This window comes from Myotis brandtii, unplaced genomic scaffold, assembly GCF_000412655.1.
Source record: "Myotis brandtii unplaced genomic scaffold, ASM41265v1 scaffold409, whole genome shotgun sequence".
Lineage (NCBI taxonomy): Eukaryota > Metazoa > Chordata > Mammalia > Chiroptera > Vespertilionidae > Myotis > Myotis brandtii.
In genome coordinates, this window is record NW_005365723.1 from 1,161,947 (window position 1) to 1,173,936 (window position 11,990).

Consider the following 11,990-nt stretch of genomic DNA (forward strand, 5'->3'; position numbering starts at 1 on the left):
GTGGGGAGAAAGCCATTGACATTGAAAGGAAAAGCTGTCTATGGCAGCTCCCCTTTTCTAACCAAGTCAGAAGGAAGAAAAGGCTCCAAAAAGACAGACTGGGGCACTCTAATGAGCTCCTTGTCCCAGGGTCGCCCCTGCGAAAGCAGCCGACCGGGTGCTAATAAGGAGCTAATCCCTTGGTCCCAGGGGCTGGAGAGAGACTGACACAGGGGCTGGAAGAGCAAGGCTTTCCTCTCGGGGAACTCAGGCTCCACGGCCAGGGGATGCTCAGGCTCAGGAGGAGGACTGGCCAGTGTGGCTCTCCGGACTCTGCAGAGAGAGGATCCGGCTCACAGGGGTGGGGCTGGGGACAGCAGACAGAGGAAGCGTTCGGAGTCAGGGGGACATACAAGGGAGAGCTGCAAGGGATGCATGAGCACAGAGGAAAACGGAGCTCGCCCAGTCGGCGTGGCCCAGTGAGCGTCAACCTATGAACAGGAGGTCATGGTTCGATTCCCGGTCAGGGCACAGGCCCTGGCTGTGGGCTCGATCCCCAGTGCAGGGCGTGCAGGAGGCAGCCGATCCATGATTCTCTCTCATCATTGATGTTTCTATCTCTCTCTCCCTCCCCCTTTCTCTCTGAAATCAAGAAAAACATATCTTTTAAAAAATTGAAAAGAAAACGGGCTGCATCTCCAGGGCGGGAACATTGGCACACTTGCTCTAGGTGAGGCCCGAGAAGTTGTGAAGGTAACTGATCTGCACAGCGGTGAGAAACAGACCGCTTGCCCCATCACCCGAACCAGGGAAGGGCCACGCCTGCTACCAGCCGGCAGCTGCCCGCTTCCTACTACAGACATTTCCAGGTAATCGAGGTGACTTACCATCAGGCACCCACCCAGCCGCACCCGGGCCAGCCGGCTCACTTCCAACCCAGCGCCCCCGTGTCCCGTGGCGCCTCAACTTCCCCAAGGAAATCTAACCCTTCCACTCCAAGTTCCAGCTCACTGTGAATGTTTGGGTTTTATATCGGATTGTTTCAGCCCCAACATAGGTCCAGCAATCTGCCTGAACTAGCTCCCATGTGTAGTTGTATATGCATTACTCAAGCCCAGATTCTGTGCTTTCCATCCCTTAGAAAACTGAAGTGAACTCGTGTTTAATTTCACCGAGTGCGACCCCTCTCCGCCACAGAAAATTAATCCCATAAAATCTGCGTCCGGGTTAGTTTGGGTTTTGTGTTTCTCCAAGAAAATGAATCCAGCCTTTACATGGGAAGGTTCTGGAAACTCTGGATTCAGTCTTCCGTGAAGAAGCTCTAACTTTATAAATGCACAACGTCGAAGACTGGGTGATGATGATTAAAAAACAAACAGTGAGCTACAGATCAATTTAAGAAAGCACAGGCCTGATCCACACTTATTGGTGAGCGCAAGTCCACGTGTCATACTTTGCACTGTGTCACTGTGTGAGCTTGAGCATCTAGAACGTAATACGACGCTGATCGCTGCTGGTAAGTAAAGATCAGGTTTGCTTCTGTGCGGCTGCGACATTACTTGGCCCAGACGTCTGTTTTCCTAGTCAATAAACGCGGTGTCTTTGGCTGCGAGCTGCCATTGCTCCGAAAGAAAGAGCTAAGACTGTACAAAGAGATTCTTGTTACTCGTCTCCAAGACAAGAAGCAAAGTGGGAAATAAATTTCACAGAGACTCAGAATCGGAAAAGCCGTGGAGAAATCTGTGCTCCGTCCTTCGGGGTGAAGCGGTCCAAAACCGCGGCGCGTTTCCCCCAACGCCCGACACCGCGGCAGATCTATGGGCAGGAGGCGGCCGCGGCTAAGCGAAGGGGCTTCGCTTCAGACTCCCAGACGGCCCTCGTTTGTAGAGAAGCTATGACTCAGCTCTGAGGCTTCCCCTGGCCTGGCCGCTGTGTCTCCACCTGGCACCACCAGTGAGTCGGAAAGGGCTCTGGGGATGCTGGGGCCACCACCCATGTGAGGAGAGAGCTGACAGCGGGGCCTGGGGGACAGCTGCATCCTCTGTCCCCACCAGCAGCAAAGAGGCCAGGCCTGGCCGGTGTGGCTCATTGGTTGAGCACTGACCCATGAACCTGTCAGGGCACATGCCCGGGTTGTGGGCTTGATCCCCCAGTAGGGGGCGTGCAGGAGGCAGCCGGTCCACGATGCTCTCTCATCACTGATGTTTCCATCTCTCTCTCTCCCTTCCTCTCTGAAATCAATAATTTTTTTTTAAAGGAGCTGGGGCTGCCTTGCTTAGAAGGAAACACCTGCACAGCCCAGGGCAAGCCCTCTGCCCATCAGAACCTGACACCCCGCCTGGGCACCTGGCTGCAGCCGTCACCTGCTGCACGTGAAGCTGGACAAGCTGAGGGCCTGGGAGCCCAGGGCTCCCGGATTCCTTATCAACCATGTCCCTTCGTGCGGCACCGGATACGCTGCAAAGCTGTGTGTCCTCGCGGAGTGGCTCCGTGCCCTCCCGTGCGGTCCCTGCGGGGGAAGCCAATGCCACGACAACCACTGTCACCCGGAGCGGAAGGCCTGGCCCAGCATGGCACTCAGACAGAGGTCGGCGCTCCCCTCCTACAGTCACATCCCCACCGGGGCTCCTCTGACCAAGGTCACGGACCCAGAGCTTGTGGGTGGGGGAGGGAGAGGCGGCGGCCCAGGGCGGCCACCAGGTTCCAGGCGGGAGGCGCCCAGGCCCTGGCGGCATCTCAGTGAGCGGAGCGGGAGGCTAATGGAGATGTCGGCGCTGTCTGACACCCGCGAGCCACCGCAGGGCAGGCCCCTTCAGAAGCCCTAATGCAGCCGTCAATCCCACCCGCCCGCAGGAAATGAGAGTTCTCTGCTCCGTGCGCCGGATCACTCGGCGCCAATTTCCTCCCTGTGTGAGGCCCACGCGGTTTGTGGTCCCGGGCTTCACCTCCTGTTAAGACTCTCGCAGAGTCGGAGGGGCAGGTTGTCAGTCCCATGGAAGCAGGAGGATAGGAGCCAAAAGCAAAAAAAAAAAAAAAAAAAAAAAAAAGAAAAGAAAAAGAAGAAAAATGGAAGACAATCTTCTTTCCTGGGGTTTACTTTTCGGCGGCAGAAAGCAAAAGTCCAATCATCTGGACCAGGTTTGTTTCTCCACCCCCGGGATGAAGGTCAGGTAGCTGTTAAGTGGAGACGGGACATGACACTTCGCCAAGAAAAACAACAAAACGTTGAAGGAAGCTGTGCGTTTGAGTGTCTCCCAGTAGTTAGCTTATTTGTTGTGCTGCTGTTGTTTTTATGGCTCCCATGTGCTCTCCCTAAATGAAAGAATAGCCCCTGCCAGTGTGGCTCAGTGGCTATGCGTCGACCTATGAACCAGAAGGTCACGGTTTGAGTCCCGATCAAGGGCACATGCCCGGGTTGTGGGCTCGATCCCCAGTAGGGGGCGTGCAGGAGGCAGCCGATCCATGATTCTCTCTCATCATTGATGTTTTTCTCTCTCTCTCTCCCTTCTTCTCTGAAATCAATAAAAATGTATCTTTAAAAGAAAAGAAAGAGTGACTTCCAGACTTAGACACCGGCGCTCCCATTTCTCATTGGGCCTCGGGGATGTTGCATCGGGAAGAACGTCAGTGAACACAGTGGACAGCCAGGCTCCCAATCTACCCTCAGACTTCCAAGGGCGACGCCTAAATCTGTCACTGTCCAAAGTGAGAGGAAACCAATCGCTCCCATAAGATGTTAAGCTGAACAGCAAGACCCGAGTGCCAAGCGCCCCTCAGACGTCCAACCGGCCTTTTGTCACTTCCGTTATCTTGACACATCTTCTGTTCAGAACGTCTGGCTTTGTCGGCCCTGAGTATCTCTCGCGAGCTACGCGCTGGGGCCGGGCGCGGCGCACAGAGCCACGTTCACCATGGTGATGAGGGAGAATCAGCGGAGCTTGCTGTCCTGCCTCTGAACGATGGGAGTCAGCCCAGCCCACGGGGGAAGACCCCTTTGCGATGGCAAATTGCACAGCACGCCGTGTTGTAAGCTCGGATCTTAAAGAGGAAGAGAATCTCGTTTTCTTACTTTGACCGGGAATTCCAAGTACTGTGAGGAGCCCCCGGCCCCCCAGCTTCAGGGAGCTCCCCGTGAAACAGAAAGGTGTCTATGCTCGCACAACTGAGACCGGGGTGGAGACAGCTCCTGGTGCAAAGTATGGCTCTTGTGTAGGCACTCGAGGGGGCGATCCTCCAGAGAATGCACCAGGGAAACAGGTCGCCAGAAGCCAAGATGGAGGCCTGCGTGTGGAACAGCTGACGCTCACAGCCAAAGTCCTAACACCCAACCCAGTGACGCTCACAGCCAAAGTCCTAACACCCATCCAGTGACGCACAGACACACATCAGCGTAGTCGGCAATGCCTTTCAGAAACAGCGGGCGATGGCACACCTCTCACAGCCTCTCTGCCCGTCCCTGCCAGGGCCCGGTTCCCCCTGCAGTGCCGGTGACTGACATGTCAACCCCCCAATGGGACAGGATGTGGCAGGATCGGCTCCTGCGTGACCCAGACAACCAGCAAGAGTGGCTTCGGGATGCTCAGAGCGCTGTTGTCAGCATAATCTGACTCGGGGAGCAATGCATGACCCAGCTGCACAAGAGGACACACTTCCCATCATGCCTTTCTGCGTGCCCCCGAGGCCAGGGCCTCTCTGGCTGCCTCCTCCCCGGGAAGCACAAGGCCCACGCCGACCAAGCACTGTGGGATCGATCTGCTGGCTGCACGCAGACCTTCACGGATGCCCGCCATTCCGATTGAATATACAGATACAGCGTAAAGGCATGGCGGCCCACACCTTCGCTAGTGAGCGCTCCAAAGCAATCCTGAAACATCTCCTGCAGCTCATGAGAGATCAGAATAATGATACAAAAGCTTGGAATTTTTCTTAAAACCTATTATGTGTTGGCCAAAAAAAACAAAGTATTCAGTATTAAAAAAAAATTTGATGATGATCTAGGGACCAAAAAACATAGAGGCCACAGCACCAAGGTCTGGGTAAAGGTGCCAGTTTGCGCTAAGGCGAGAGCCAGCAGGCTGGTCCTCTGCCCAGGCTGACAGAAGACTCCTGGGGACACTTGGAGGCAGCCCTCCAGCTGCTGTGGGCACATGGGCTCATTCAGCAAGCAGCTCTGAGCTGCTCCTTTGTTCCAGACTGTGAGCGACGCACCGGGGGGACCCCAGACCTCAGGAATGTCCTGGCAACAACGACAGCTCAAATCAGGACGATACCGCTGCTGTCCGGTTTAGAAAAGCAGGGCCAAGAAGCCATTCGTCATTCCCGGATGAAGAAGAGCTATGGGGATAGCCTGCAACGTCACACGCCGCTCCTGACAATAGCGGGGAAAGGTAACAGCCACTTGAGTTCAGATGGGCACCAGAGCCTGGCTGGCGTGGCTCGGTGGTTGAGCGTCAACCTATGAATCAGGAGGTCACGGTCTGATTTCTGGTCAAGGGCACGTGTTTGGGTGGCGGGCTCGATCCCCAGTAGGGGGCGTGCAGGAGGCAGCCGATCCATGATTCTCTCTCATCATTGATGTTTCTCTCTCTCTCTCCCTCTCCCTTCCTCTCTGACATCAATAAAAATATATTTAAAAAATAAAGAGCAGTAGAATGGAGTCCCTGGCTTATCTGCCTGGCTCCCCCCACCAACATCCCTCAAGACTAAGTCACCGAGCCTTCCTCCTCCTCACTTGCCTTCTACAATCCATTTCCTGCTGTTGGTAACCTTTCTTCCTCCTCCTTGTCCTTACCCATCTTTCACTTTCTCTTATTTCTAACAAGCTGTAGTCCTCCCTTATTTCTAACAACTTAAAAAAAAAGGTGGGACCAGACGCAGAATTGTTTTTAGACTGAAAGGGACCCTAAGAATGTCTCAGGTGAGAAATCTGATCACTGGAAAGCTTAGCTGACTGGGCCAGGGTCACCGGGTCACTCGAAGGGGGGCCGGGATTCTGGCGGTCTTTCCACCCCTCCACACCGCACCTAACTCTCCCCGCACGTGTCCTGCGCTCTTGCGCGGGACCGGCTCCCTTGTGCTTCTGAGCTGAGCCTCCTGCAGCCCCCTAAGCTCTGTCAGCTCTCCTGTTGGTGGTGGTTTCTGTAGGATTTAGCACCAAAAAGATTTGCACGGGTGTCGTCTGCGAATGAGCATCGCGAGGAGAAGGGGACTGCTCGCTCAGCCTGAGCCGGGAGGACCAGGGGTCTTGCAAGGCTCGGGGAGCCTCGTCCGGGGTGATTTGTGCATGATCTCTGCTGAGCGGAGGGAGAGGCAAGTCCTTGTCTCGTCGCTAAAGGGGGCTCAGCGAGCCTCCAAATCCCACTCCCAGGTCAGGGCTTCGATCAGAGGGCAGCACGGGGGTCAAGTCCAAAGTAAGGACCTGGAGTGACCCTGGGCTGTGGCACCCTCCTCCCGGGTGGGCACCCAGCTGCAGGCCGCTCATGCCCGGTCCAGGAGGGGGCCTGGCCGGTGGGAGGCAGCTCACAGGAGGCTACAGCCTCACAGCCCCGCGGGCACGGCCTGTCGGGCTGCAGATGTCGGGATGCAGTGGCCTGCTGTGGCCCCGTGGGCCGAAGGGGGGTTGTTTCAAGACTCATTCAACCACAGTAGGCGCTTTAAAAATAAATAAGTGAATAAATAGGGGAAACTGCATCAGGGCGCGTAGAGAGGCTGGGAGGGGCGAGGAGGCCAGAGACGCACCCTGGGCCTGAAGTAGCCCCGGGCACCTGGGCCTCGGGATCGCTTGCAGTGATGAAGGTGGGAGGGAGAGAGGGCGTCCCCTTGGAGCCCAGCCCTGCCCAGGCCGATGAACCCTCAGAGGCAGTTGCCCCCTCCGCCCCGCCCCCATCAAGGCCTGGGAGAGCCATCCTGGAACTCCAAGAGGGACTGAGAAAAATGCCACAGTGACAGCGCTTAGAATCCAATGGTTTAAGAGGTATATGGGGCCAGAGATCAGCAAGCACACCCCTCCTCTTGCAGGTGGGGAAACTGAGTCACGGCACGATGAGTCCACGCCCTGTCTCGCTACAGGAGGAGTACGCATGCCCCTCCCCCTCCAGAGCCCCCCAGCCCCCTCCATTCCCAGCGCTCTCCCCACCTCCTTCCCGATCCAAACCCCTGGATGGTTTCAGTTGCCAAGGCTCACAGGCCACCATGTAAAGCAGACTCTACACAGCCCAGCAAGAGCAATAAGCGTGAGGTGCCCCCGCCCCCCGTCCGCCACCCTTTCTCTTCTGCTCTCACGACAGGCAGCTGACACTTTCCCTCGGGCCCCAGTGACCCGGTCCAGGCAGACGACGCCCTGAGCCACCAGCCCTAACCCCGACTGCACCCTGCGTGCAGCCCCACCAGCCCACAGCGCCCGAGGGCCTCCCGTGGAGGGGGTCACTGCCACAGGACAGCAGGGGAGTCAATCCAAAGCGCTCCCCTCAGAAGCCCTCAGGGCTGGGCACCGGGCACCGAGAAAACCCCCGACAAGCTCCAGCACCCCCCCAGCCCAGCTGAGCAGCCCCTCCCCATCCCCACAGCCGACAGTCTGAGCACAGCTCTTCTGTTAGAATACAAACACGTGTTGGTCTAAAAAAAGAAGGGAAATCACAAACACAGAAGTCAGTCCCGAGCTCCACACCGGGAGGCCCACGCTGCAGGTGACCAGGCGCCCCGATGAGGACGGTCCCTCCGGCGGACAGGGCAGGGGGCAGACCAGAGGCCCCCGGAGGCCCCAATGGGCAGTGACCAGTCCGTGAGGTGGATCTGTGCTTGGGGTGAGGTGGTCCGGAGGGGTGCACCCTGGCCTCCCCAGCAGGAGGCTCCGTGGGGCTGTGGTCCCAGCTCTGTGGCCCTCAGTCCTGGACAGCAGCAGCCGGGAGGGCAGGCAGGGGAGCGGGCGCCGGCCCAGGTGTCTCATTCTGTCCCTGAGCAGGGCTCGATGAGGACGCGGGGCCTGCAGCACTGGCCACGCACTGGCCTCTCCCAGAGAAGCCCCGCCCCCACCCACCCCCACGGCGATTTCTCAGCCCCTGGGCATCCACGGCAGCTCCCAGGCAGGCAGACGCATCAATCCGCCCAGGGCCCAACACGCGAGGAGCATGCCAGGGCCTGTGCCGCGGGTTCACCGCCGACTCGGGAGACGCCCAGGAGGTGGGGCCAGGATCCGGGGGAAGCAGAGGACCCAGAGGGGCACATCTCATCAGGACGGACAAGGATGAAGTCTCCCGCTGCTGAGACCCTCTGTATCCATGTGTGGAGACAACATGGGCACGTCCCTGCCCTGACCCCAACGCCCCGAAGGCCTGAGTGTGGGAGGCGGGGCCCGGGAGTCCCTCGGGTGATGAAAGGCAGGGCAGTGCCTCAAGGTGGGCCGGGGTCACAGCTCGCTCCTCGGTGGGCCTGTCAGTCCAGAAAGCCCGCCAGTTCTTGATGCTCCGAGGACAGACGACAGTTCCCTAGGGCGTGGGTTACACGGGAGACGCTGTGGCCGCCTGCGTGTCCTTGTTGCTCTTTGCTCAGTGTGTGGGCACCATCGCCGGCTCCCGGAGGCATCCGGACGACACTTTCCAGTAGAAAAAGGGTCTTGGAGGAGACGAAGGTCCCCGGAAGAGGGAAGGCTTGGGGGCGTGGCCAGGGGAGACAGAGGCCCAGGTCCAGCGCGGTCCTTGCTGAGCAGGGCTGGAGTGCAGCCCCCCTGTGCGGAGGACCGGGGTCCACCCAGCTCCTCCCAGCCCCCGTCTCTGTGCATCGTCCAGGTCTTCCGCCCCAAAAAGCCAGAGCCGAGGAGGCACGGGCCACAGCTTAAGTCAAAGGGAACTTCTGTCTGTGTTCGTCATGTTGACGATTTTCTGAGTTGTCGTTGTAGTCCTGTGGTTTCTGTGTTAGCAGCTTCTCTGGGGATTAGAGAAGGGATCTCTCTGTAGATATAGATAGATAGTAGGTATATAAATATATATATTATATATCTATATATATATATAGACGCCAACTGCCTTACAGGGTTTCTTCTTTCCGTTTTTCAGTGTCGTATGTGTAGCAGGCACTTGAGTTTATATGAAGATGTTCGCTTCAGTCAAGGGCGGGGAAGGGGCTGTGAGGTGGCGGGGGGGCGTGTGAGGCTGGAGAGAGGAGGCAACAGGCAAGACTCCGTGACCACAGCCGCCGCGGGCCTAGCCGAGGATGTCCAGGTAGATGGGGGTGGCCTTCCCCAACGCGTGGAGGATTTTGTAGATCTCCTTGATGTTGAGCCGCTGCTGCGGCTCCCGCTGCCAGCAGCCAAGCATGACGTCATACACCTCTTTGGGGCAGACTCGGGGCCGCTCCAACACGCGGCCTTGGGTGATGCACTCAATGACCTGGAAGAGCGGGGAGAACGGGGACGTTACACCGGAGCTCGGCCGGGCCCCCGCCGGAGGCCGCGGCTTCCCTGGTGGGTGCAGCGCAGGAGGTTCTCGTGAGTCCTGTGTGTGCGGGTGACGAGGACAGGGACTGGCGTGGCATCGCCAGGGGTGCCCACGGATGTCCCTGCTTCATTGCCCGGGAGTGGGACTGGCCTCTGACCTGCCCCTCCCCCTCTGATGAGCAGCCTGACTCTGAAACCCCTTGAGGGAGCCTGGGACCACCTGGCCCCTCCGTGGCTGTCTCCCCCTGGGGTCCCATTTCCTGGGGAGCTCCCTCAGTCCCAGCCTCTGTGCCCCTCACCACGAGTGCCTCCATGCCTCGGCAAGGCCCACGCTCTCTGCTCTCCGCACTAAACCACATGTGCCATTTAATTTAAAGTCCCCAGCGCAAGGGGGGACTCACAGGGCCCCGCTGGGCGGCCAGTGCACGCCTGACCTCACAGGAGCGCAGCATCCTGGTCTGCGAGATGGGATCCACTGTCTGCTCTGACCGCCTCCTACCAGTGCTGTGGGGACCAAGTGAGAACAAGAAGGGGGACCACATAGCCCCCATAATGCAGAGAAAGCCACAAAGAGGAGTCAGGGAACACACAGCACGAAGGGCTGCCCCCACCCCAGCTGGGCATCTGGGGGCCGAGCCTGTCACCTGTGGTGCATTTTCAAGTCCTCAAGGACCTTCTCTGCTGATGCTGAACATGTGAATCTTCAAGGTTTCCCCTGCCACTTCTCAGGTGGTTCTAAAAATCTAACCTCTCTCACTACTAGCTCTACCGCCATCTAGCCTGGGGCACGGTACCTGCCCTGAGCTGCAGTTCCCTCACTTGAAGATAGGTGGCGCTGACAAAACACACAGAAACCTCGGGGAGCGCCTGAAGCGTCTGTCTTGATTATCTCCCTATGGCCCCGTGTCACTCTGATGACCCTGGATGGCTTGGCTTGTCAAGCCCTCGTACGTCTCCTTCCCGGTCGTGTCGACCCCAGAGTCTGTGATGGCTCACTTCTCGGCCATCCTGGTAGGACTTCGGCAGCTCATGTCCCTACTCTTACGAGAGCCATTTCCACCCACCATCACCTGCGACCCCAGGAAAAGGGACCCAGTTCAAAGTGCAGCAGCAGCTGCTAAGGCCAACGCCTATGCCCTCAGCCATGTCTCTCCCCTCCCAACCCCCCAGTGTGGGCTGACCAGGAGGTCAATCTCCGTAGAGAACCCGACGGCTGCCACCTGGCTGCCAGGGCCGGTGGGGAGGGACAGGTGATGGGGGTAAGACGCCTGCTTCAAGGCCGAGGCCTCACCAAGCAGTTGGAAAGGACCAGAGACACACTGTTGGCTACCAGGCCAGCCTGGATGTCCAGGGCATCTGCCGCCACTCAAACCCTCAGCCCAGGTTCTGTCTCTACGGGGCCACCAGACGACCCGAGCTGCGCTCAGGGCATATGTCTGTGCATGTGTGTGCAGGTGTGTGTGCACGTGTGCACGTGTGTGCCCACCACGAGTCCCACCCCCAGGAAGAAAGGAGCAATTTTTTAAAACATCATAACAAATGGGTTCTGACATACACACTTTTATTTTTTTTAAAGGTCATTAAACTGTTTTGTCCTATTTTAGAAAAGGCGTTCAGGACCCGTTCAGCTTATAAATGATGAGATGTCACTGAGTTAAGTGGCCAGGGCATAAGTAAGCGCAGATGAACACAGCTTCCAAGGAAAGGATAACTTCTTGGATAATCGGATACGACTCCAATCTGAAAAGGCCCTTGTGTGCACGTTTCTCCGGAAAACAGAAGGCCATGGAGATGAACGCCATCTCGCCTGGTTTATTGTGTCGGGAGACGAAACCCCTCCTTGTCTACAAGCTGCACTGAATCCTGGGTCGGCCCGGCTCCAGGGCCAGCATAACAACGGCTTTGGGAGCAGAAGAGCCTTGCGACCTGGGCCCGAGCCTCCCCCACGTTCTAGAAGCTCGCGCCTCTGAGACCCTGGCCAGGCCATCTCAGGACCCCACGTGACCCCCCTCCCTGCCTTTGTCCTGCGCTTCAACAGGTGTGTGTGTGAAAAGCACTGGGTCCATACATCGCGAAGGTGCTTGGAAATTAAATGTGGTTTGTATTCTTTAGGATTCGTGTAAATTAGAAGCATCCCTGGTGTTTACTGTTATTGCATTAACCATTAGAGTTCATTGTGTCCCATGAACAACGTGGGCTCTGCCCTCCTCCCTCACGGCCGGCACTTCCCAGCCTGGCAGGCCCGGAGTCTTGGGGACGCAGACAACGAGGGGCTACTGAGCGGGGCGTCCCCACAAGATGGCACAACTGAAAACCTCGCAGTGGCTCTTTGTCATCCTTGTCTTTCTTGGCGAACAGCGGTGGTTTTTGAGAGCAGCAGGGCACAGAGAACCGTGACTTGCGTCTCAATTCGGAGATCTGATTTCATGCTCTTGGTAATTAGACCTCATTTCCTACAGCTATCATTTCGTCCTACCAAGGAGCTCTCCCCCGCCCCTTCTTAGGCCTCCTGCTTCATGCCCTGCGTCTGAGTCCTGGCCTGAGCTCGCTCCTGTCAGCCTCACCCCCCCGCCCCACCCCC

At 57.7% G+C, this 11,990-nt stretch overlaps 1 protein-coding gene across 1 annotated transcript in view; it reads right to left on the bottom strand.

Moving 5' to 3' along the window:
- Positions 1 to 6,930: 6,930 nt before the first annotated feature.
- NTRK3 (neurotrophic tyrosine kinase, receptor, type 3) overlaps positions 6,931 to 11,990 on the bottom strand; it is a 221,922-nt gene continuing 216,862 nt past the window's right edge. Inside the window, exon 18 of the mRNA XM_005873375.2 lies at positions 6,931 to 9,362. Within this exon, the coding sequence (XP_005873437.1) occupies positions 9,177 to 9,362 (186 nt within the window). The 3' untranslated portion in view covers positions 6,931 to 9,176. The remainder of the gene's footprint in view (positions 9,363 to 11,990) is intronic.